The sequence below is a fragment of the Microcaecilia unicolor genome, chromosome 6 (assembly GCF_901765095.1).
Source record: "Microcaecilia unicolor chromosome 6, aMicUni1.1, whole genome shotgun sequence".
Lineage (NCBI taxonomy): Eukaryota > Metazoa > Chordata > Amphibia > Gymnophiona > Siphonopidae > Microcaecilia > Microcaecilia unicolor.
Genome location: NC_044036.1, coordinates 170,731,251 through 170,757,092, shown reverse-complemented (window position 1 = coordinate 170,757,092; position 25,842 = coordinate 170,731,251). Strand labels below are relative to the sequence as shown.

The 25,842-nt window shown below is 42.4% G+C and overlaps 1 protein-coding gene and 1 long non-coding RNA gene across 6 annotated transcripts in view; one reads left to right on the top strand and one right to left on the bottom strand.

Moving 5' to 3' along the window:
- ATP2B2 (ATPase plasma membrane Ca2+ transporting 2) overlaps nucleotides 1–25,842 on the top strand; it is a 969,683-nt gene that overhangs the window by 879,590 nt on the left and 64,251 nt on the right. For all 5 annotated transcript variants that reach the window (XM_030205270.1, XM_030205268.1, XM_030205272.1 and 2 more), the window contains one exon: nucleotides 16,830–16,936. In XM_030205270.1, the coding sequence (XP_030061130.1) occupies nucleotides 16,830–16,936 (107 nt within the window). The remainder of the gene's footprint in view (nucleotides 1–16,829; nucleotides 16,937–25,842) is intronic.
- On the bottom strand, nucleotides 10,162–18,408 carry LOC115471588. The gene is made up of 3 exons (XR_003942372.1): nucleotides 18,398–18,408; nucleotides 10,428–10,434; nucleotides 10,162–10,314 (listed from the first exon to the last, which is right to left on the bottom strand). It is a non-coding gene; the product is annotated as an uncharacterized LOC115471588 (long non-coding RNA).

The window sequence follows — 25,842 nt, the reverse complement described above, 5'->3', positions numbered from 1 at the left end:
CTTTTACTAAACTGTGCTACAAAAAATGGCCTGCAGTATTGGTACTGCAGGGGTTTCCCGCAAACTGAGGCCTCTTCTAACACAGCTGTAAAATGGCCAGAATTTCTATTTCCCCATCAATGACCACATGTAATTTCACAATTAGCACATGGTCATTAGTGCATGAGCCCTTACCGCCACCTATTTACTAGGTGGTAAGGGCTCACGCGCTAACCCAATGGTAATCGGGCGGTATGTAGTTGTACCCATGCTACCCAATTGACGGAAGGCACGCCTACTCTCGACATCCAAACACACCCCTACACTAAAAAATATCCTATATAATAATTCTCACCTCCAACAGGATGTGCCTGGGACCGTGCCTGCCGGAAGTGGTCTGCTAGGCACGCACGCACTGACCTCAGTGACATCAGTGACAGACAATTTGGCAAAGCAAAACAATCTGAATGCTGGCCATTAGGACACTGAGTAGATAGGAGAGTTTTAAAGACTGAAGGAAACAAAAGTGTTAAACTGCAGAAGTGGGGGGGGGGGGGGGGAGTTGTGAATGACTGAAAGACATGCAAATTTGGGACAGGAAAACAATCTCAATGCTGGCCATTAGCACATAGGGTACATAGGAGAGTTTTAAAAGACTGAAGGAACCAAAAGTGTTCAAGGGGGTGGGGGGCAAGTTCTGAATGAATGAAAGAAATGAACATTTACGAGAGGAACACAATCTGAATGCCGGGCATTTGTACACAGGGTAGATAGGACACTTTTTTTTAAAAATGAAGGACGTGAAAGTATTACATCTTGGGGGAGGGGTGAGGAGGAAAGCGGTGAGGTATCCGGATACTGGGCGTTAGGGCCACGGGGGTACATAGACTTTTGAAAGCCTTAAGGAACCCAAAGTGTGGGAAGGAGGAGGAAAAGGAGGGGAGGGAACGGGGTGAGGGGCATTAGGAACAGGGGAAGGGGGCCCTGTCACATACTCTCATTCTCACACACACACTGTCACACAGACAGTCTCACTCTGTCACACACCCGCACATTCACTCTGGCTCTCTCTCTCAAACATACACACTCCCAGGAAAACCTTGCTAGTGCCCGTTTCATTCGTTCCAGAAACGGGCCTTTTTTACTAGTAATCTATATTTTAGTGCATGAGTAATGCGCACCGATCTCAGAACTACCACGCGGAGCCTTAGTGTGTCCAGCAGTTGTGCCTTTATACCACATGGTAAGCACACATTATTGCTTACTGCCGCTTAGTGAAAGGGCTCCTAAATCTGATATTCAAATGGAGTTTTTGATATTTAATGCTGATTTGAAAATTGGCCCTGCTTTCTTGAGCATGAACAATGTGCAGCTGCTTGTCCTAGATGTATCCTCAGAGCACCGTGTATATTGTGTGGAACCTTTCAAATACATTGTCGTAGGCTCCGTTTCATTTTGAATGTTAACAGATTAGCCCTATTAAAGTATACTTAAATTATTCAGAGTTAGTCAACAACAAGATATTTATTTATTTATAACATTTATACCCTACATTTTCCCACTCGTTGGCAGGCTCAATGTGGCTAACATCAGTCCATAGAGGCAATTGCCAATCTGGTAAACAATCAAATGAATTAAAGTAAGGTGAATAGGAAGGAGGATAGTAATTACAAGGGACTAGGGAAAAGAGGGGAAGGGTAATAGAGTCAATCAGGCATATGCATACAGCAGGCAACACTTGATTCTACTTATTATAACTTACTGGACCTCAGGAGTGCATCATTACATAAGAATTGAATTCTTCTCGACTCACCTGTCTCTTCATTGGTCCATTAGATCTTTAATTCCACATTTTTTAAAAACATATTTTGAAGCTTTTTGTGTATTATTTATAATTTTATAGAAAACGTAAAACAATGCACTTAACTTGAACACTGTATGATTGAGAAACCATTCGCCGACATGCAGCATGTTACCCACAAAGCTGCGTCAGATATTCTTCAAAAAGAGTTTTCAATGTTCAAAATAACTCCCGAAAGAGGTGTTTCTTTCCTTAGCAGATTCTGTTCAAAGTTGCAAATATTATGCCCTTGACTTAATTTAGAGTGGTTTGTTCTACTCTTTTTGCTTCAAACACAAATAAACAAACAAATAAATAAATGGAAAATAAATGAACGCTGGATTGGAAAGCACTCATTATAGTGAGAGGCTGTTTTGGAAGCACAGCACTCCACATGTGTCCTCTTGGTTTCTGGAAAGGAGAGGGGAGTTGCTTAGGGTAAAGCTTACAAGAGATATTATTTTAAAATAACTTTTTATTACTGTTTCTATAGCTGTTGCATAGTCTTACTCTCATACTCTCACATTTATACAGAATTCTGCTAATAAGATTGTGACTTGAGGTACCCTTCATTCAATTCATTGCCAGCTGATTCTCCTCTGCATCAAACTTCTGTGAGAGCAATGTAAATCAATCCCTCATTGTGGTGCACAGAACTGGTGCATGATCTTTTTACTTAATGCAGAGTGGAGACAGCTGTTAGAGAGAGAAACATGGTTTATATTCCACTTCCTGGTTGCCTTGCTATGAGAGGTGAAGATGGAAGATCCTGTTATCTTCATGGCTGGCCCAGAAATGAATTTTGCTGTAGTGCTTTCCTCCCCCCCCCCCCCCCCCCCCCCCCCCACCTCAGGTTCATCCTTACTGCATTCCTGAACATCATTTTTTGATTCTGTGTGCTGGCGTCTTGATGTTATATTGCAGTTCAGTCCAAAATATACAAAGACCCTGTGAATTGCTTCCATTTGTAGATGAATTTGGCCTTGGATACAACGTAAATCTCCACGTCCAGCAACACAGCACAACCAATGATCGTACTGGACAATATACAATCTTCATTCCCTACGACCTTCACGGTGCCTGACACACACCTCCTCATTTGACCACAATACAACTTTGTATTTGTTATCAACCGACTGGCGAACGCCTTTACGTACTATGTAAGCCGCATTGAGCCTGCAAATAGGTGGGAACATGTGGGGTAGAAATGTAACAAATAAATAAAAAATATAGAAGTATAGTCATATATCAGGGAGATTTTGAGGTGAAAGAATGCACATGGCAGACAGCATGAAGAACAATCATTAAGGGTAACATAGCTAGGAGGGTTATGGTTTATTTAAAGTTTCATATATCGCCTTTCCTGAGTGCATCACAAGGTGGTGTCAATAAAATATGACATCGAAGAAAGGAAATGCCACTATTAAGAGAGCAAAGAACCACGTATATAACAACAAAAGCACAGAATGCATTAATAAAATGAATTCAATGTTTATTCAGATTTGTAGTATAGATATATTCACCAGAACTAGCCAATTCCAGTACTTTAAAGTATACAAAAAAAAAAAAATCATTATTCTTGCAGTTAATCTCAAAATCAGGGTCACCAAGAGACAAAGCTGGGCCTGGGGAAAACAATCTTCAGTGCCCCACTACTGCCCCTCCCCGCTGCTCCCGACTGGTGCCACTGCTGCCCCCAATCCCTCCCACAGCAGCAAATGAGAGAGAATGCTCTGCCGGCTATAGGTCCCACTTCCTGTGAAGTAACTTCCTGTTTCTGCATAGGCAGGACGTAGCAGGATGAAGGACCTGCTGCTGGCGGAGCAGTCTCTTTTGATCGCCAGTTCTGGGCCCTCCTTGGAGGCCAGGCCCAGGGAATCTTGCCTTCTGCCCCCACCCCTCCCAGTGGACCTGCTCACAATAGTTTGTAGTTAGCACTATTTGAACCAGTGGTTTTCCTCTTTCTTTATTTTATAGTCTCTGTTCATTAGTAGGCAAAGCTGAGAAACACACAATCATATTTGTCTTTCACTCTTAAAAGAAACAATATCTTCTTAAGGGTGACATTGCCAGTGACAACTCATTTATGCTCCGGAGAAGTGAAACCCGAGGTCTCATTTATTGATACCTGTGATCTGACTTGCAGGTGAAACAGAGTTTCCTTGTAATGAAACGGGAGATACACTTGCTGACTAATATTCTCTGTAATGCTATACAGAGAGGATCTGATCACACAAGCTGCCTGATAGGGTGAGACATGTGAGCCACTGTTTCATTTTAAGATACATATGAGCTCTTCTCATCTTCAAGCTAAAAAATACCTGTGAAGCAGGTCATAGGAGATCTTGCAAGTCACCAAACCATACAGTTTATAACATCCCCCAAAAAGGAGAAAGCTTTGTTTTAGCCTTTCATTTATATTGGTTTTATTTTTAATTCATAGGACATCACCAAAAAGTCAAAATCAGTAAACGTCTTCTTTTTTGAAGATAGGAAGAAGAATATACCAGGGTTATTCATAATTATTTGGCAGTAGCACTCATATCTATAGCCATATCAGAATCCATTGTTAAGCTAATATATAGACAGGGTGGTGCAGAAGTATCAGTAAAATTCACTAGGTCCGTTCTCTAATTAAAACAAATAAATAATTTTTCATCCTTGCCGAAGATAGAATAGCATTAGGAGTTGCAAGATATGGATAAATACCTCAGTGAAGAATGCAGTCTGCGTCATTATGCTGCCCATGCAAGGCTTCAACGGAATGCATTCAGAAATGCTAGAAGGTACAACATATAAAAGAGTGGACAAAGTTCTAAAGGGTATGTCCTATCAATAATCGTGTTATACTAATGTTCCAAATTCAGCTTGAATTTATACAATAAAATACTCTATATTCATGAGGCAGAGCTTAAGTGAAACATTTATATTTCTCAAAGTGCATAAGTATTGCCATACTGGGACAGACTGAAGGTCCATCTAGCCCAGCATCCTGTTTCCAACAGTGGCCAATCCAGGTCACAAGTACCTGGCAGAAACCTAATTGGTAGCAGCATTCCATTTAGAACCCCAAAGAGTAGCAAGATTCTATTCAGAATCTCAAATAGTAGCAACGTTCCATTCAGAATAGCAGCAACATTCCATTCAGAATCTGAAATAGTAGCATAATTACATAAGTACATAAGTATTGCCATACTGGGACAGACCAAAGGTCCATTAAGCCCAGCATCCCAATCCAGGTCACAAGTAAGATCCCAAAACAATACAGTACATTTTATGCTGCTTATTCTAGGAATAAATAGTGGATTTTCCCCATTTTAATAATGGTCTATGGACTTTTCCTTTAGGAAGCTAGCCAAACATTTTTTAAACCCTGCTAAGCTAACCGCCTTTACTACAGTCTCTGGCAATGAATTCCAGAGTTTATTTTCTCCAATTCATTTTAAATTTGCTACTTTCTAGCTTCATTGCATGCCCCCTAGTCCTAGTATTTTTGGAAAGAGTAAACAAGTGATTCACGTCCAAGGAAAGGGTTGCAGTCGGCACTGTGCATGCCATATTCTACTCATTCTTTCTTAGAGCACTATATAAATTATACTTTCATGAACTGTCCTTATCAGACTTCATAGGCTGTGTTACATACAAAAGGAAATGTGGAGAAATGGTTCTGGTTGTTTTCTTCCTTTTTAAGAAAATCATGATTAATGTTACTACCTTTTAGTATTCAGTGTTATCTCATATTACATCCTCCTGATGCATATTAGCACATGGACGTTGGAGGTTGCCTGAGTTTGTTCTCATAATTCCTGCTCAGTCATGTCTGGCAGAATACAACTCAAGAGGGTGCTTTGGCGTTGATCGAAAGGTGCTTACAGAAAAATGCATCACAGTACACAGTCAATAACATGAAGAAATCTGGGCATTCTGCCACAGATAGAAAAGCCTAGAATCTAATTCATCAAAAGCAAATCTCATTAATAAAAACAGGGTCTTGTATATTTCATAGCACTCAGCTCACAAAGAGAAATTTTCTAGTGCTTTGTGAATTGTGTGCCAGTAATTTGATTTCTCCCTCAGATTACTGAACTGTAAGACTTTTAATGCACTCGTCTTCATGCACTTTATTTAAAATTGACCCACCTTCATAACTCTACAGCTCTAACTGTGTATGTTATAGTTTATTCAAACTTGCTATTCTGCCCAAGCTGACTCGCAGAACTGGGTGGTTTACAATCCAATAAAAAACATACAAATAAGAGCGTAGAAAGGAACTACACAATTTGATAGGAAAGAGTGTAAAGCAAACATATCAAATCACTCGCAGCAAAATAGAGATTGCCAAAGGAGAAAAGAGGGGACCAGAAAGGGATGAAAGGGAAGGGAACAAGAAATCAACAGCGCAGGGAGAGGGAGGGAAGGTAGGTAGGTAGGAAATAGTGTCAAAATACACAAACTCCTAAATGACTAGTGTTTGCGCCTGTTCCTGCCGCCACTCTCAACTATACCTTAAGAAACTCTGACAGGTGGATTAAAGCCTTTAAAACAAATACCAAAGAACAGAACCAAGGAAGCTTCCTTTGGGGGAAAACACAAGTTTATTCTTTATCCAGAGATTTAGGATAAATAATAAGAAATAGTCATAGAAATAGTCTAGAATATGACAGAAATGAGAACATATATAGAAATGGAAATTACAGTGAAAGTGGGAGCAGGACATTCTTTCAACCTCCCTGGCTTGGGAGCCAAAAGAGATGTACACTGCCCAACCTCCTATCTGGCAGAGAAATATTATATAGGGTTTCTTTTCCCTTACAAGACAAAAGGGAGCACAAGGGGAGGGGTTGTCACACCCCCTTAGTTAGCACCTTACAGTCAGTCAGGATCTCCTGACAATAAAGAAATATATAGCATCTGTTTATATTTCCTTTTGAAGATGCATTTGGTCTGTTGTCCAAATGTTTTGGACCTCTTCTATTCATCTTTACAGCCTTTCTCACACAAGAAAACCTTTAATTAGTATTTCCCCTATTCTAAAAGAGGAGACAAAAGTTAACTACTGCTTCCAGTTGCCATAGAGGTGTTAGGTTTCTCTTGTCAATAGAACTATTGCTATTGACTCCAGGGATCAGGGAGATAGTGTTTGAATTGTTCTAGGCAGAGAAGGAAATAAGGTGTTACCTGGTCTTCTGCAAGTGTTATTTCCCTCACTGTTACAAGATAAAGTCAATCTCATTTGCTTTGAAATAGCCCCACACAAAAGATCTGGGAAAGACTTCCATCTGTAGTATTCCCAGAGGCCTGATCTTGCTCAATGAGAGAGATATTGTGGGCAATCAGGTTTAATCACCTGACTTGGCAAGAGGGGGGAGGTAGAGAGTGAAGTGACTTGCTATTCCAGCAAGCTTTCCTCTGTTTTTGGAAAGAGAAAAACCTCCATTTCTCCCTGTCCAAATATGAGGAATTTATTCTGTATTTTAAATAATTGGAGGCCTTCCACCTCCTACAACACTAGTCTCCCTATTTACTAAGCTGTGCAGCAATGCCGACACAGCCCATTCAAAGTGGAATGGGCTGTGTCGGCATTAGCGCACGGCAGCCGCTAGCGTAGCTTAGTAAACAGGAGGGTAAGCATGTGTGTGTGTTTGCTTATCTCTCTCACAGCTCTCACTCTCGCACCACCTGTCTCTCACTTTCTGTGTCACTGGCTCAGCTCTCACTGTCCATGTCGCTTTCACAGCACTCTTTTGATATCTGTGGGTAGATGCACTAACAAAAACGTTAAAGCCCTTCCCTTACCGATTCCTTAGTGAATCTGTAAGAAACGGGCATGCATCAAGGAAATCATATGCAAATGAGCTGCTCGCTGCTAGCACATTTGCATGCGATTTCCTTCCAAGCCAGTCGGCCAGCTGAGCATGCGCATAGCAGCCAAGCATTATGCTGGCTGCTCTGCGTATGCCAAGGACGTCCTTTATGGACGTCCTTCACTCAAAAATCAAAAATAAGGATGTCCCTGATGAGCAGGAGTTGCTTTTCTTCAAACTCAAGGGTGCCCGAAAGGTAGAGACAAATCGTTGTGGTGCTAAGAGTTGAGCCCTCCAAACCCCCCCAAAAACCCACTGTACCCACATGTAGGTGCCCCCCTTCACCCAAAAGGGCTATGGTAATGGTGTAGAGTTTTGGGGAGTGGGTTTGGGGGGGGGATTTGGGGGGCTCAGCACCCAAGGTAAAGGAGCTATGCACCTGGGAGCTATTTGTGTATTTTTAAAACATTTTTAGAAGTGCCCCCTAGGGTGCCCGGTTGCTGTCCTGACATGTCAGGGGGACCAGTGCACTGCAAATGCTGGCTCCTCCCATGACCAAATGCCTTGGATTTCGCCAGGTTTGAGATGGCCGGCATTTTTTTCCATTATCGCTGAAAAACAAAACCGGCGATCTCAACCCCGGCGAACTCTGGCATTTGGCCGGGCTAAACCGTATTATCGAAAAAAGATGGCTGACCATCTTTTTCGATAATACGGTTCCGGCCAGCTGTTGGGCCGCCAAAATAGATTGCAAGCAAGCAAGCAATCTATTTCACCTGCGACTTTCGATTATGCCCCTCCACATCTCCTACAGTCCCCTGACCATTTGGGGGCATAGTTATCGATGTTGGCTACCTTTATGATGAGTTATTTTACCACTAACTTGTGCTATTTTAGCATAGGTCCCATTTTATGCAGAGAGACCTAGTTGCTAATAACTAGGGCCAATAAGCAAAATAACATGTCTTAATGGTAGCCCACCTCAATAACTTCCCTTGTTAAAGAAAAAAGAAAAGTCTCTAGAAATTGAAATCACTGCTATATGTAGTAAAACTGAACTCAGTATAGGGGAATCAAACCAAAATGACATCACTGATGAGGCTGGCTCTTAGGCATTGGTGGAAAGAGGTTTTATGAATCACAATATCAGCTTTGATTACCAGAAACTGAAACTCTTCACACTAAGGAGGGAAGTTATCAGTGTGGGCTATTGTTAAGAGACATGTTATATAGCAAAAGATACAATGAATTAGTAGACAGGAAAACAAAAGTCCCAATACAACCTTGTTGTATTCAGTGATATGTTGTGTTTCACTCGTCAATAAAAAGAGGGTTGTTTTTTTTTAAGACGTATTATTTTACCATTAACTTGTTTTACCAGCACAGGTCCCATTTTCTGCAATGAGACCTGGTTACTAATAACTGGTAATAACAGTAATATAGCATGTCTTAACAGTAGCTTACCTTGATAACTTCCCCCTTAATTAAAGAAAAGAAGATATATCGCTAGAAAATCATAATCACTGCTATATGTAATAAAGGTTAGACAAGTATACAGCAGTCAAGCCACTGAACCCTGAAAAGGGGAGTTTAGCGGTCAGTAAGAATATTTTTATATTGTTATTGTGGTATAGCTGATGATGTTGGCTCTTAGGCGTTGGTGGAATGAGGCATTATGACATTACAACACCCCAGCACTATCCTATCAAGGACCTCATATATCACCTAAATAGGATTTTAGATAGTGCTAGGGAGGAGCCAACTGTCTTGTTACATGTGAGTACCAATGACATAGGAAACTGTGGGAGGGAGGTTCTGGAAGACAAATTTAGGCTCTTAGGTAGAAAGATGAAATCCAGATCCTCCGGAGTAGCATTCTCAGACATGCTCTCCATTCCATGCTCAGGACCCAAGAGACAGGCAGAACTCCGAAGTCTCAATGCGTGATTGAGATGATGGCATAAGGATAAGGGATTTAGATTTGTTAGGAACTGGGTAACATTCTAGGAAAGGGGGGAGCCTGTTCTGAAAGGACGGGCTCCATCTTAACCGAGATGGTACCAGGCTGCTGGTGCTAACATTTAAAAAGGAGGTAGAGCAACATTTAAACTAAAATGTGTGTGTTGGGGGGGGGGGGGGCAACAGTCACCCAGGAGTGCATAGTTCAGTGTGGAGTATCCTTGAAGATCACTATTGAAACAGGATTTTTAGGGAATCTCGATAGGTTTGAATAAAGGTGAAAGAAAGCCAGGAGTGTTTAATGGGAGAACAGAGTAAAGAATGCAAATTATCCCTATCAACTTCAAAAGCAGCCTATAGATGCAAGGATAAAAAGCACAACTTGAAGTGTCTATGTACAACTGCTAAAAGCCTAAAAAAGAACGAGCTTTTACTCAGAGTTCAGAAGTTTGTGTGAGCTTGTGACTGCCTTGGCATGCAGTGCGCTTCGCTAGTTGCTTGTCAGATACCTTTGATTGTTTTGGCACACGGTGCGCTTTGTTTGTTGCTTTTTCATACTGACTACAGATATTATTTCAAGTGGACGATTCAGTACAATCCAAGAGACTCCTGATGCAGGCCTTGTCGGACGAAACACAGCAGTGTCGAGTCTCATTTGTTCCACAGTAAACTTTTAGACCATCTGAAGTATTGTCTGCTTATTCTTGAGTCATCTTTGCTGTTGTGCTACATCTTTGCATAGGTACCATCTTATGCAATGAGACCTAGTTACTAATAACTGGGGTGAAAAGTAAAATAACACATATAAACAGTAACCTGTATTGATAACTTCCCACCTTTTTCACATTTTCTCTGGTTGTCCATATTCCTTCTTGATCTGTATAGGATTAAAGACTGCTTCTTAAAGGAAGCACCAAAAAAGGCCGACATGCCAACTTTGAAACTGCACCTCTTGCAGAGTTACCAAATTACTCAGTTCCAGGACAAAGTGTTTTTAGCCAGTAATGTGTTAAACTTACATCCCAGTGCCTAGTGGTATTAGAATGTAGTCCTTGATTCTACCCTTTGAAATCAGTGCTTTAGATAGCAAAGTGCATCAGGATGTGGTTTTCAGAAATCTCAGCCTAGTCTGTATCTCTTGTTCCTGCCCAGTTTGGCCCAGTACTGCCCCTGCCACCCTATGGGATCCAAGCTGTTGAAAGTGGGGACCAGCTTGCAGAGGGCTAAGCATGTAGTGGCATTTTTAGGGTAGGTACATTGTGGCGTATGCACCCCCTATCAGACCATCCCCTCCTTAAAATCCTCTGAGGGTCTTCACCCTGAAGGTAGTGGCACTCATAGGCTACCTGTGGCCTGCTCTGTGCTGGGACGGTTCAGGAAATCCCGGAGCAGATCGCAGGCAGCAGACAGCCTATGAGTGTCACTGCCAGGTGAAGATGCCAAGAGGATTTTAAGGTGGGGGTGGCAACGGCAGGGGGGGAATGGGGGGTGTGGCATTGCAGGGGGAGCGGAGGGAGACACACCTCCTGTATAAAGTTCCTGGCTATGTTACTGTAAGCATGCTACTGATGCAGAGTGGAGACAGGTTTAGTCCGGTGCCTCCTTAAAGCAGTGTAAGCCAGTGTAATCTTTGAATATGAGCAGTTTTTGATTGGAATTTTATGGCACCCTTGCAAGCAGGTGGAGGGTTGCCAACACCTTAGCTACAATTTATTTATTTATTTAAAAGCATTTATATTCCGCATTATCTCAAACTCTAAGCGGAGCACAAAAAAACAAGAATAATCAAAGTACATACAATAATACATAGACAATTATATATATATCAGAGATCTCATCAGCCTGCATAAAGAACGAGTCCATTTTACATTTAAGCTCACCAGCCAATGTAATGACACACCAAGAAAAGCACACAGGCTCCGAATAACTGTACATACTTTTCACTAACTGTGCAACATGAGATACTGAACGTGCTGCTGGGAATCTAATGGTACATGGAAAGTGTCTTCTGCCAAATAAGATAAAGGTAATAGTTTCCTCAGCATGATACTGACTGTTGGTTGATGCCCTTGGCTGTGAGGATGCATGTAATAAAGAGTTAGATATACTGTATCACGTCCAGGTCTAAGTTACAGACATCCTTTCACTGTTGCACTTCCTTCAAGTTCTTTTAGGAAGCACAGAAATAGCACATACAGGGGCCCTGTTACTAATCCACAGTAAGCACTAATGGTTGCCTACAACAGATTTAAATCTCCTACCATGGGGCACGCTTAGGCATCCCGTGGTAGTTTTTGCATCTGCATGCACTAAAAAAAATACTTTTTTATTTTCTAGCGCTGGGGGGGGGGGGGGGGGGGGGGTAGAGAATAGGCTTGCCCAGCGCTGATCAATTAGCACAGCTACCTGGCTGCATACTAACCGATTAGTGAATGGTTCGTGCAGGAGCCCTTTTCGCCTAGAAAATAGGTTTCAGTAAGGGCTCCCATACTAATTGATAAATTAGCACGTGGCCATTAATTGAGGAAATAGAAAATGTGGCCATTTTCAGCTGCACTAAAAGTGACCTCAGCACGTGGGAAACCCACATGGTAGTCATAGTGCAGGCCACATTTTAGCGCAGCTTAGTAAAAGGGTCCCATAGGAAGTATGTCTCTAAATTGGTGACTAGACATTCGCACTACTTACACATGTTATTTGTGCCAATGACACAACGCAACAATGATTTTGCTACTGAGAGAAAAACATGTGATTTATACTAAATTGAACCTGCCAATTCCAAATATGAACTCCAAATTTGCCTGACACATCTAGATTTTAAGTTATACATGCAAAGCCTATTCACTTATAATATTAATGCATTATATATTGGAGAGAGGTTCCATAAAGACATTTCTACAATGGAGAACAGATATCAAGGCTGCTGGAATCCCAACATGATGGGGAACTACTGCTGGTTTTTGCAACGGGAAAATATGACCGGTCACAAATGCAAAAGCAGATGCCTGAAGCACTTTTAACAGTACTGGGCCTTGCTGAAGTAAGACTTTTAAACTGGAATACGAGACTTTTTAAAAATTTTGTTATTCCATTACATTTTCATATACTGTTTACTACGAAAATTTTGATATAGATCAGGTAGGTTGCCAGATGCCCTTGGCCTGGATTGGCCGCTGTCATGGACAGGATGCTGGCCTCGATGGACTCTTGGTCTTTTCCCAGTGTGGCATTACTTATGTACTTATGTAGGTAATTGTTGGAGTAAAACTCGTTCTGTAAAAAAATTATTCAATGCTTTCCAAGTGCTTAATTCATTTGGGCAAACTTATGCATAACAAAATTTCCTGATGTGTTACAACAATTCTGACTTTGGATTTGGAATACGCACACTGAATTTAGTATAGGACAAACGTTTTTTGCCCAGTAGCACACGAAAATTTTTGTTGTTGTTGTGCTGTGTGATTGGCAGCTATGGTCATATGTTCACCAGGTACTGTTCTATAAAGAAACACGTAAATACTATAGTACGTAACTTCAGGGGGGGGGGGCATATACATAGATGGAGCATGGGTGGGCCATGGGCGTGTTTTCAAATGTTGCACGTAACTTAAAGAATACTATCAATGACGTGCACCACTTGGTGTATGTAAGTAAGTCTGTTGACACCTGCCTTTGATATGGTATAAATGGTTGTGCCTAAAATTAGCCACACCCATTGTGACTTATGCCAGTATTCTATAATTGCATCTTGATGTACAGGTGCCACTATAGAATTAGGGCCCAATATTCAGTGCTATTTAACTGGCCAGGAACGGCTCCTGGCTAGTTTAATAGCGCTTAGCCAGCTAACTGCTGATATTCAATGCAAGATAGCCGGTTATCTCCACTGAATATCATACAACATAACTGGTTAAGGGTGAATATTCAGTGATAAATGGCTAAGTTTAGCAGTTTAAGACAGGCCTATCTTTAAATGCTAAGCACTTAACCAGTTAGTGCTGAATGTTGGCTTAACTGGTTAAGTTGCCATGGACAAAACTGGAAATTCAATGCCATACTGCCTTCCACTGGCTGAATATCAGAGGGTTAGTGTCCAGCAATCAGCATTGGTGTACCTAAATGGAGATGCCAATTTACAGAATTGCTCCCAAGTGTGTGTGTGTGTGTGGGGGGGGGGGGGGGGGGGGGTATTTTTATAAAGTCATTTTTCTGTGTATGTGGTAACATGTGCACATTAAATTGTGCTATAAAATAGCACTAGGTGTAAAAGTATGTACAATGGCATGAATGCACTTACTCTTATTGTAGGAATTGCTGAGAGCACATGGGAACATACGAATAGCCATACTTGGTCAGACCAATGGTCCATCTAGCCCAGTATCCTGTTTCCAATAGTGACCAAGCCAGGTCACAAGTACCTGACAGAAACCCAATTGGTAGCAACATTCCATTTAGAACCCCAAAGAGTAGCAAGATTCCATTCAGAATCTCAAATAGTAGCAACGTTCCATTCAGAATAGCAGCAACATTCCATTCAGAATCTCAGATAGTAGCATAATTACATAAGTACATAAGTATTGCCATACTGGGACAGACAAAAGGTCCATTAAGCCCAGCATCCTGTTTCCAACAGTGGCCAATCCAGGTCACAAGTACCTGGCAGAAACCCAATTGGTAGCAACATTCCATGTAGAACCCCAAAGAATAGTAAGATTCCATTCAGAATCTCAAGTAGTAGCATCATTCCATGCTGCCAATCCTGGGGTAAGCAGTAGCTTCCCCAAGTCTGTCTCAATAGCAGACTATGGACTTTTCCTCCAGGTACTTGTCCAAACCTTTTTTAAACCCAGATATACTAACCGCTGTTATCACATCCTCCAGCAGCGGGTTCCAGAGCTTAACTATACTTTGAGTGAAAAAATATTTCCTACTATATATTTTAAAAGTTTTTTCTTGTAATTTCTTTGAGCATCCCCTGGTCTTTGTACTTTTTTGAAGGAGTGAAAAATCGATTCATTTTTACCCATTCTACACCACAATTCACAGTCTGGATGGAACGTGGGTGCAGTTCACAAGTAGGAAGCATAAATGTGAACTTGGTGCACATACATATAAAACTACTCTTAAGACATGGTTATACCAGCAGACATTCCCGACCTATCATTAACTGTAGTTTTTAAACATTTTTATTATTTTTTTACCATTCCTTTTGTGACCTGTATTTACTATTTGTCATATGTTAATTTTTGTTGCTCTGTTCATTTTTACCCCTTAAAATATTGTTTTACATTGTTTTAATCTGCAGTACAATTCATGTTTATGTGAATATTCTCAGATGTTTCTCTGATGTATAAACCACTTTGATGCCTTTGCGATTGGCAGTATGTCAAAAGCCATGAAAACAACGTGTATAACCACCTAATCTTCTTTATATATTTGTTTTTCTTATCTGATTGGTTAATTCTCAGAAATTTCTGATTATTACGTTCATTTATGGATGTTATAAAATAATTAATAAAGAAATCTTCCGGAAATCACTAAAAACTTACCTGTTCAAAACAGGGGCGTAGCTACGGGTGGGCCTGGCTGGGCCCAGGCCCACCCAATTTCGGCCCAGGCCCGCCCAGTGCCCGCCCCAGCACCCATTGCCGGCCACTGCTGCTTTTCCTGTTGAGCAGCAGGGCCGGCGCTACAAAAAGAAGAAGCGCTAACGGCGCTAAGGAAGACGAAAAATGTTTAAAAAAAAAAAAAAAAGCGCGGCACCGGCAGACACTGTCTAGGCAGCCTTGAGGCATTGGCTGCTGGCTCGCAGGCTCCTCCCGTCTCCTACGTCACTGCTGTTTCTATCACATTTTCAACAGTGAGGAACAGACAAGCTCTGCAGGATTTCAGGGAACCTTCCTGTTCCTAATAATTGAAAACATAATCTTGCAACACCACCACTTACTGACAGCAATGCAATTGGAGGACTCCCGCTCAGCTTAGAGCAGGGGTGTCAAACCTCGGCCCTTTCCAGGTTGGGTTTTCAGGATTTCCCCAATGAAATCTCTGCTTCAATTGCTGCGGTGCCACTATGGAGGCAAGATTTATCTCCCTGAGGAAGCTTTTTTTGTGAAACACAGCTTGTGTTGGAGATAAGGGAGTTGTTCAACAATGGTTTTTAAAAACACAGGAGAGCTACAGAAACCAACCTATTGTTCTGGATGCTATAAACTTTTGAATGCAAGGCACATATATCATATAGATTTCTATAGATCATCATAAGATAAGTTTGTATTTGAATTTTCAACATAATTGTTTAGGATAATTTGGGAACTTTGAATAATTGTCTTTGACGACATAGAGACTTTTACCGTCTGCAATCTACATCATAAGCAGTGGACTTTTTTTAATATGTGCGATGATGGGATGGTTGGTGGCTCTCTGTTTAGGGCACCTTGAGCTGAACATATAACACATAATTTACAAACATTTTTTTTGGGGGGGGTGGAGGGTAAAAAATGATATAATTTTTTTTGTCACAGCATCTGATCGGCCTTTAGACTTTTCAGCGAATATGTATGACATCTATTTGCATATAATGGAGGCAGTCCATGGGGAAATCATGAAAACATAACTGGATTATAGCCCTCAAGGATCAAGGTTGGACAACCCCAGTATAGAGGGAACAGAGGTTATGCATGTAGTGCACATAAACAAGTAATTTATCTTGCATGGTGCCAGTGACGATTCTAGGTTGACTGCCACCTGGGGCGGATCGTCAATGCTCACCCCCTGGTGCAATGACCCCCCCCCCCCCCCCCCCCGGTGCATTCTTGGTTGCTTGGAGCAGCCGCAAGGCTCTCGGCTCTGCTGGCTCCCTGCTTCCTCTGCCCCGGAACAGGAAGTAACCTGTTCCGGGGCAGAGAGAGCAGGGAACCAGCAGAGCCAACAGGCACACGGCAGCTCTCTGCACCCCTCCAGCAGTGTGCACCCAGGGCGGACCGCCCCCACCGCCCCACCCTTGGTACGCCGCTGCATGGTGCTCATAATTACACATGCACGGTTCTAGAATTGCCTTTACGTGTCTTTATAAAAAAGTGCCTAAGTTGGTGCCTTCTTGGTCTCAACTTAGGTGCCGTCTTACAAAATTACCCTCATAAAGCAATAAGACTAATGCAATATTTTATTTATATGCAAAGAAATAAAATGTAGGTCCAGAAAGTGTGCCTTGCCAAGTAAAGACCTCCAACTTTGCTACTTTGCAGGTATAATTGACAGCACACAGGTGGACCAGAGGCAAGTAGTGGCGGTGACTGGAGATGGAACCAATGATGGACCAGCTCTTAAGAAAGCAGACGTTGGGTTTGCAATGGTATGCCATCGAACACGTTATACAATTACAAAACAGAGGTTCTGTGGTGAAAGACATAGTTAAAATTGTGCTGAGTGAGTCAGAATATTATGAATCTGATTTCTCAGAAATGAAATGATGTAAGTAGTTTTGAGTATTTTGGGGTGCAGTTAAGTAAAGATTGAAAACTCATCTCATTTCTAAATGTACCTCAAATTTTATCCTTTGCTTCCGTGTTGGGAGTTGGGTGGTCTGATATTTACTGCAAAGAGCAAAATATGAAATCTGATGAAATAAAATAAATAAAATCCAGCCCTTGGGATATACCCAGCCAGACTGGCTTTTAGGATATTGACAATGAATATACATGAGATAGATTTGCATATATTGCCTTCATTGAATGCAAATTTCTCTCATTCTTACTTCATTGTGAAAATCCACCAAAAACCAGACTGGCTCGATATTTCCTCAGGTTCTAGGCTGCCAGAAAGCTGGATGAAATCCCAGAATGCTTTTTTCTTGAGAGGGTGAGTAAAACCTAAGTCTGACCCAGCACTGACTCTGATGAGTTGATGATTGGGATCTTTGTAGATCTCTGGCAACTTTGCTTATTGCTAGTCTTTTTGTACCACTTTTAATTTGCTTGAATGTTTTGTTCTTAGTAAATTGCAGTAAATATTCGCATATGTTAAATCTGGTTACTGGGGGGATTTTTACCTTTAATTTTATAAAACAAGCCAGTTTAGCAAATTTGCATGTATTCATAAACAAACAATATGGACAAACCTGTATATTTGATCTTCATGCAGATCAACTGGACCTGTTTACTAAGGGGTCCTTTTACTAAGCTGTGGTAAAAGCGGGCCTGCGCTAGTGTCAGCCTGTGTTTTTGACAGGTGCTGAGGCCCCCTTTTACCGCAGTGGGTAAAAGGTTATTTTTTTCTGAGGACAAGAAATGGCCATGCAGTAAGTGAACCACTTGCCGCATGGCCATTTCAGGGGGGAGCAATTACCGCCACCCATTGAGGTGGCGGTAAGGGCTCCAGCGTTAACCTGTCGGTAACTGGGCAGCACGTGGCACTGCCCAATTACCGCTGGGTAAGCACTGGCACTATAATTTTTGTAACACCAGAAATGGCGCGCACTGGGGGTGGGAACTACTGCTGGGCTCCTATGGTAATTCCAGATTGGCGCATGGCAAGCCTATTGCCGTGCGCCAACCCTTTAATAACTCAGCCAGTGGCGGTCGGCTTTATGCCCAGATATTCAGTACCAATTGATGTCCAGGCCTTAGTGTTTAATATCCAGATATGTGTGGCTGGTACTTATTTATTTAGATTTTGCTCACACCTTTTTCAGTAGTAGCTCAAGATGAGTTATATTCAGGTACACTGGATATTTCTCTGTCCCAGGAGGGCAATGGAGGGGTTAAGTGACTTGCCCAAGATCACAAGGAGCAGCAGTGGGATCTGAACCGGCCACCTCTGGATTGCAAGACCGGTGCTCTAACCACTAGGCCACTCCTCCACAGCCGATACACAGCTTTAAACCAGTTAAGTGAACCCAGTCAACGAGAGGACTGGCATTAATGAGGTCTTGTTTGGCCAGTTAGCTAGTTAAGAGTTGACTATCAGCAGTTAACCTATTAAGGAAAGACTCTGCTCCAATTCAACCACCAGATCACCCACAAAATAACTGGTTTCCATTTGTGCAGTTAGAGGAGATATTCAATCGTACTATTCAGGTAAGTGCTGTTGAATATCCTTAGATAGACAGCTGAACATCATTTAACTGGGTAGGAGCCTCCCCTGATCATTATAGGGTTCTTTTACTAAGATTTAGTGTGCACTAATTAATTAGTATGTGTTAAGTGTCATGCAGCCCATAGGTATACAGTGGGCTGCTTGGCATTTAGCATTATTGAGCCCTTTTTACAAAGACGCACTGAAAAATGGCCTGTGGTAGTGTAGACGCATGTTTTGGGCGCACGCAGAATCATTTTTCAGTGCACCTATAAAAAATGTCTTTTTAAAATTTTTGCCAAAAATGGATGTTCAGCAACATGAAAAGCGGTAAAATCTCACACGGTAACCGGGCGGTAATGACCTACATGCTTCAAACGCCAGTTGGCACGTGTCCAATATGCGTGCTAAAAATGAAATTACCGCAAGAGACATGTGGTAGCCTGGCGGTAACTCCATTTTGATGCATGTTGGGAGCACATAGACGCTTACGCGGCTTAGTAAAAGGGCCCCTATATGTAGAGACACTGAAGAAGTAGGGGAGGAGATGCTGATCAACCAAACACACACGGAGGCGTATTTTCAAAGCACTTAGACTTCCAAAGTTACGTAGAGGGGCATTTTCAATATGACGTCTAAGTCCGACTTTGGATGTTCTGCACAAAATGTCCAAAATCTAAATAGGAAAGAAGATAATTTTTGAAAAAAGAAAAAACATTTATCTTTTTTTTTTTTTCTTTTTTTAAATACCATTTTGAACAAGGTTTTGTGCTTTGTATTTTTTTTTTTTTTTTTTTGGACCATTGTCGAAAAAAACATCGAAATGAAAACCTAGTAAACCTACTTCTTTGCTAAAATGTACTCCTCTAATTAAGTAGGGAGGGGGTCGTAATGAGAATATTACTCAGCTGATTGATATTCTTATTACGACCCCCTCCCTACTTAGTTCTCCATTGTTAGCAACTGCTCCCCCTGTTTATTCTTTGACAACTTTACACTGTTTTCTAAATTGTAAATTTTCCTAATTTTTCTGTAAGCCACATTGTGCCTGCATGTGTGGGAAAATGTGGGATACAAATGAACCACAAATAAATAAATCAAGCCAGTGGTGTACCAAGGGGGGGGGGGCAGTGGGGGGCGGTCCGCCCCGGGTGCATGCCACTGGGGGGGGGGGGTGCCGCGTATCTGTCGGCAATGCTCGTTCCCTGCTCCCTCTGCCCTGGAACGGGTTACTTCCTGTTCCGGGGCAGAGGGAGCAGGGAACGAGCGAAGCCGACAGGCGTGCGGCACCCCCCCAGCAGGTAAAAATGCACCCGGGGGGGTGTCGTTTCGCTGGGGGGAGGTGTCCGTCGTTTCGCCGGGGGTGGGGGGGTCATGCTGCACCCGGGGGGGGGGGGCACATCGTCGATCTGCCCCGGGTGTCAGCCACCCTAGGAACGCCACTGAATCAAGCCATTGAGTTGAAGGAGGGGCCAGCATTTTTACTAGATTGGTCCCCCAGACATCCCAGAGCAGCTATGAGGCACCCTAGGGACCACTGCAGTGGACTTGAAATAAATACTCCCAGGTACACATCTCACCATTGTTCCCTTATCTTGTCTGCTGAGCCCCCCCCCCCCCCCCCACAAACAACTACCCCCAACTGTATACCACTACAGTAGCCATTATTAGTGAAGGGGCACCTATATGTGGGTACATTGGGTTTCTGGTGAGGTTTGAAGGGCTCACAATTTCCACCACAAGTGTTAACAGGTAGGAGGAGGTATGGGCAAGGGTCCACCTGTCTGTAGTGTATTGCACCCACCACTAGATTACTCCAGGGACCTGCATGCTGCTCTAATGGACCTGAGTATTACATCTGAGGCTGACTGGCATAGAGACTGGTAAGCAGTGGTATGCTGGTAAATTTTTAACAACATGCTCTCTCCATAGTCCACCTCGGCGCCCCCCCCCCCCCATCCACCTCTGAGCCCCCCCCCCCCTTAAATTATCCCAGGTTCCAACCTAATTTATGTTTAATATGGGATAAAATGCCATAAATAAGTAAATAAATATAAACTTTTAACGTTCAGCACCTGATTCTCAAAGTGGACATATTCCAAACACTATAATGAAAATAAAATTATTTTTTTTCTACCTTTGTTGTCTGGTGACTTTGTTTCTCTGATCATGCTGGTCCAGTATCTGATCCTGCTGCTTTCTATCTGTTCCCTTGACTCCGTTTCCAGGGCTTCCTTTCCATTTATTTCTTTTCTTTCCTCCTTTCTTCTTCATTTCTGGTCTTCTGCAGACTTGACTGTACAGTGGATCCAACTTCTGCCTATTTTCTCCATCCATGTGCAGTTTCTCTCCTCACTTCCTTTTACCTCATCTAATCTCCTTCCTCTATCTTTCCTCCATGTCCAGCATTTCTTCTCTCTCCCTTCCCTTCCCTCCATCCATGTCCAGAATTTCTCTTGCTCTCCCCTCCATCCATGTCCTGAAACTCTCCTCTCTCCCCTGCCCCTCTCTATCCATCCATACCCAGCAATTCTCTTCTCTCCCCTGCCCCCCTCTACCCACCCATGCCCAGCAGGTCTCTCCCCTGCCCCCCTCTACGCACCCATGCCCAGCAAGTCTCTCCCCTGCCGCCCTCTACCCACCCATGCTCAGCAAGTCTCTCCCCTGCCCCCCTCTACGCACCCATGCCCAGCAAGTCTCTCCCCTGCCCCCCTCTACCCACCCATGCCCAGCAGGTCTTTCCCCTGCCCCCCTCTACGCACCCATGCTCAGCAAGTCTCTCCCCTGCCCCCCTCTACCCACCCATGCCCAGCAAGTCTCTCCCCTGCCCCTCTCTACCCACCCATGCTCAGCAAGTCTCTCCCCTGCCCCCCTCTACCCACCCATGCCCAGCAGGTCTCTCCCCTGCCCCCCACTATGCACCCATGCCCAGCAAGTCTCTCCCCTGCCCCCTCTACCCACCCATGCTCAGCAAGTCTCTCCCCTGCCCCCCTCTACTCACCCATGCCCAGCAAGCCTCTCCCCTGCCCCCCTCTACCCACCCATGCCCAGCAGGTCTCTCCCCTGCCCCCCCTCTATGCACCCATGCCCAGCAAGTCTCTCCCCTGACCCCCTCTACCCACCCATGCTCAGCAAGTCTCTCCCCTGCCCCCCTCTACTCACCCATGCCCAGCAAGCCTCTCCCCTGCCCCCCTCTACGCATCCATGCTCAGCAAGTCTCTCCCCTGCCCCCCTCTACCCACCCATGCCGAGCAGGTCTCTCCCCTGCCCCCCTCTACCCATCCAGCGATTCTCCTCCCTCCCCTGCCACTCCAAAGCATGTCTAAAGATGTCCTTCGCGCCCACCCTCCCCTCCTGCTCCACTCCGTTTTTTTTTAATTACCTCCGTCGAAGCGCGCACCATTTAAAGCCCTGCTGCGTGCTGGCCGTCTCCAGGCTTCCCCTGCTTGATTCGGATGATGTTCGTGCCTTAGTCCCGCCTTCACGAAAAAAAGGAAATGACGTCAGAATGAAAGCAGGACTAAGGCACGAACATCATCCGAATCAAGCAGGGGAAGCCTGGAGACGGCCAGCACGCAGCAGGGCTTTAAATGGCGCGCGCTTCGACGGAGGTAATTAAAAAAAGACGGAGGGGAGCGGGAGGGGAGGGTGGGAGCGAAGGACATCTTTGAACTTGCTTCAGAGCAGCAGGGGAGGTAAGCATGGCCTGTGATGGCGCCCTCCTGCCATGCTTACCTCCCGCAATGGAGCCGGCTCGCCCCCAACAACAACCGGCTCGCAAGAGCTGTCAAAATTTAACAAGCGGCTCTTGCGAGCTGGTGCGATCCGGCTCCAGCACACCACTGCTGGTAAGTAATGTTTTAAATCACATTTTTTTGGAGGTGGAAGGAGACCAGTGACCACTAGGAGAGTAAGGGGAGGTCATCCATGATTCCCTCCAGTGGTCATCTGGTCATTAAGGCACCTTTTTGTGCTTCATTCATTATAAAAACAGTTCTAGCGCATAATGTCTTTGTTTTAGTCCTGGATGGTTTTGTTTTGTTCCATTATGGCTGAAAAATGTTCAAGTCTTAGAAAAGCCCAAATCCCACCCGTAACATGCCCACAACACACCCCCTTGAAATTTGTGCACACTGCAGATGAACAGCATAGAAAAACCTCTGAATAATAGGTTTCAAAAATACTGATTTGGACGTTTTTGCAAGAAAAAGGTCAAAATGCTGCTCTATGCCAATTTTAGATGTTTTCTCTTTTGAAAATGAGCCCTTTAGTAACCTATGGAACTTTGTAAGTCTAAGTGATTTGAAAATGAGCCTCAGAGTCTACAGAGGTTGATTGTAGTACACTTTATTAAAAGACCAGATGCAGTGAACTCGACTCGGATTGTGTTTTGGCAACAAAGGTCCCTGCCTCAGGAGTGAAATATCTATAACACATATACAAAATAAAGTATTACAGAAAAGAATTATGGTATATTTAAGTATACAAATGCATATTATAAAATTACATTTAGATCTCCACATATCTAATAAGATACAATGAGGAGGAGTTGAAAACCCAAGAAAGTGTATACATATAAACAACTATCTCATGGTTACTAAATAGGACAGTAGACAAACCATCTGATTGAGAGGTGCAAGACAAACCAAACCAAAATAAAGATAAAAATATAGCAAAATAATATAGAGTAAACCTGTTCTGAAATTCTATGGAACACAACATCATAAAGTAAATCAAACCAACATGTGCTGGAGAAATAAAAAAGGTATCATACTGTATGATGTCCTGAAACCCCCAAATTCAATATATGGCGCCTTAAGCATGGACAAATTGTGTGCACAACTTAATTGATTAACAAGCCAATCAGTACTTAACAACCAATTAGCAGCACTAATTAGCTTTAATTAGAATTAACATGCACAACTTTCTAGGCATATTCTATAATGTGGTACATATAAATTCTAATGCACAGGGTCAAAAAGGTTGCGTTGGATTGGGCGGGTTGTTGGCATTTCAAAAATCTATTCGCACTATTATAGAATACAGCCGATTGATCCTAAGTTAGGTGCAGGTATTTAGGCCTGGTTTTAGGTGGCCTAAATGGGTGTACCTAAAGTTTAGTTGCAAGAATGACACATGAGCGTATTCTATAAACTACATGTAACTTTAGGCATACACGCTAACCGTTTGGTTTTATATCACCATTTTGTAAGGCACCAAATTTAGAATTCTCCCCAAAGTCCATTTGTATAAGAAATATTTCAAGAGCACCACAAACAAAGCTTTAACAAAATGTATCTAAAGAGGCTATTTAAAAGTGCACTAAAAGCAGACTACAACAAAAACTATATCAGAACCATATCAGATCTTATCCAAGCATAAAAACTATAAATGGAGAATCAAAATCAATCCGTGTACCATAATTAACCCAATATCATACAAGAAACATATCTGGCCCTTTATTACTCAGGAGCACAAGACCAATACATATAACGTACTATTAGATGGATCACCAAAGTAATTGCAATATTTGTAGGACTGTGCACATCCATAATTTAAAATGTAAAAGTTAAAACATCAAGTTGCAATATCACATTGCACCATTAGGATCAAGAAAATGAAAATAAAAGGACTTACCATTAGCTTTCGAAGCCATGGTGTACACAGCCACTGCGTCAGGAAGTGCGAGAAAAAAAACAAGAGTCTGAAACTCGTCAAGAATTTAAACGGGATCCCGCAGTGAAATGTGCCAACGGGTAACCAAGGTGAGGCTCTAACCAGACAGAGGGTTACAAAAGAGATGCTTTCAAAATGAGGCTTGAGTTGGAACGTAAATACTGAAAAACTTTATTTACAAAAACTCTTTATTGACAAAACCCTAGCAGATCGTGAATGTCTTGGGGAAAATAGAGAATGAAAATAGAGATCCATATCTAATACTCTTTATACTTTATTTATAAAACCCCTCATCTAACCAGAGACCATATTGGAAAATGTGAATCAAAATACATTATAAAATTATGAGTGCCTATATTTATAACTCTTGATGGATGAATAAATAAATATGTGCCAAACCAAATCAATAGATGGATAAATACATACAAAGCTGATAAATATATGAAACCATAAAAAAGTTATACATGGAATATAAATATTAAAAAGTGTATAAAGACATGATATAAACAAATTACTTGTGTCTGAGATATTAAAAACTGTGTCTAAATTATATCAAAGCATCCAAAAAAACTGCATATACTTGGCTAAATAGCAGACATATAAATGAGTAATATAAATAAATTGATACAGATATTTTATCATCCTCACTTTAATATTCCCTTATCTCTTGTTTGCCCTGTTTGCCTGTCCTAATTAGATTGTAAGCTCTGTCGAGCAGGGACTGTCTCTTCATGTTCAAGTGTACAGCGCTGCATACGTCTAGTAGCGCTATTGAAATGATAAGTAGTAGTAATTAAGACATAAATATCCTAAACTTAAAAACATAAACTGTTTTGTGTCTATAAAAAACAATATATTCTGTAATACTTTATTTTATATATGTGTTATAGATATTTAACTCCTAAGACAAGCACCTTTGTTGCCAAAACACGGTCCATGTCAAGTCCACTGTATCTGGTCTTGTAATAAAGTCTACTTCAATCAACCTCTGGAGACTCTGTGGGGCCTTTTTACAAAGGCACGCTGAAAGATGGCCTGCGGTAGTGTAGACGCGTATTTTGGATGTGCACAGAATTATTTTTTCAGCACACCTGTAAAAAAAATGCCTTTTTAAAATTTTTGCCGAAAATGGACCTACGACAAAATTAAAATTGCCGCATATCCATTTTGGGTCTGAGACCTTACCGCTAGCCATTGACCTAGCAGTAAGGTCTCATGCAGTTACCGGTCGGTAATGGTCTATGTGCTTAGAATGATGATTACCGCCTGCACGCCAGAAAATAAAAATATTTTCCGGCACGCATAGCGGATACACGTCAAAAATTAACTTACTGCAATGGCCGCACGGTAGCTGGGCGGTAACTCAAAATTGACGCACATTGGGCATGCGTAGGTACCTACGTGGCTTAGTAAAAGGGCCCTATGTGTTTGGTTGGTCAGCATCTCCTCCCCTACTTCTTTAGTGTCTCTATATTTTGTCTTAGGGGATTTTCTCCTTGTTGTTGGTAG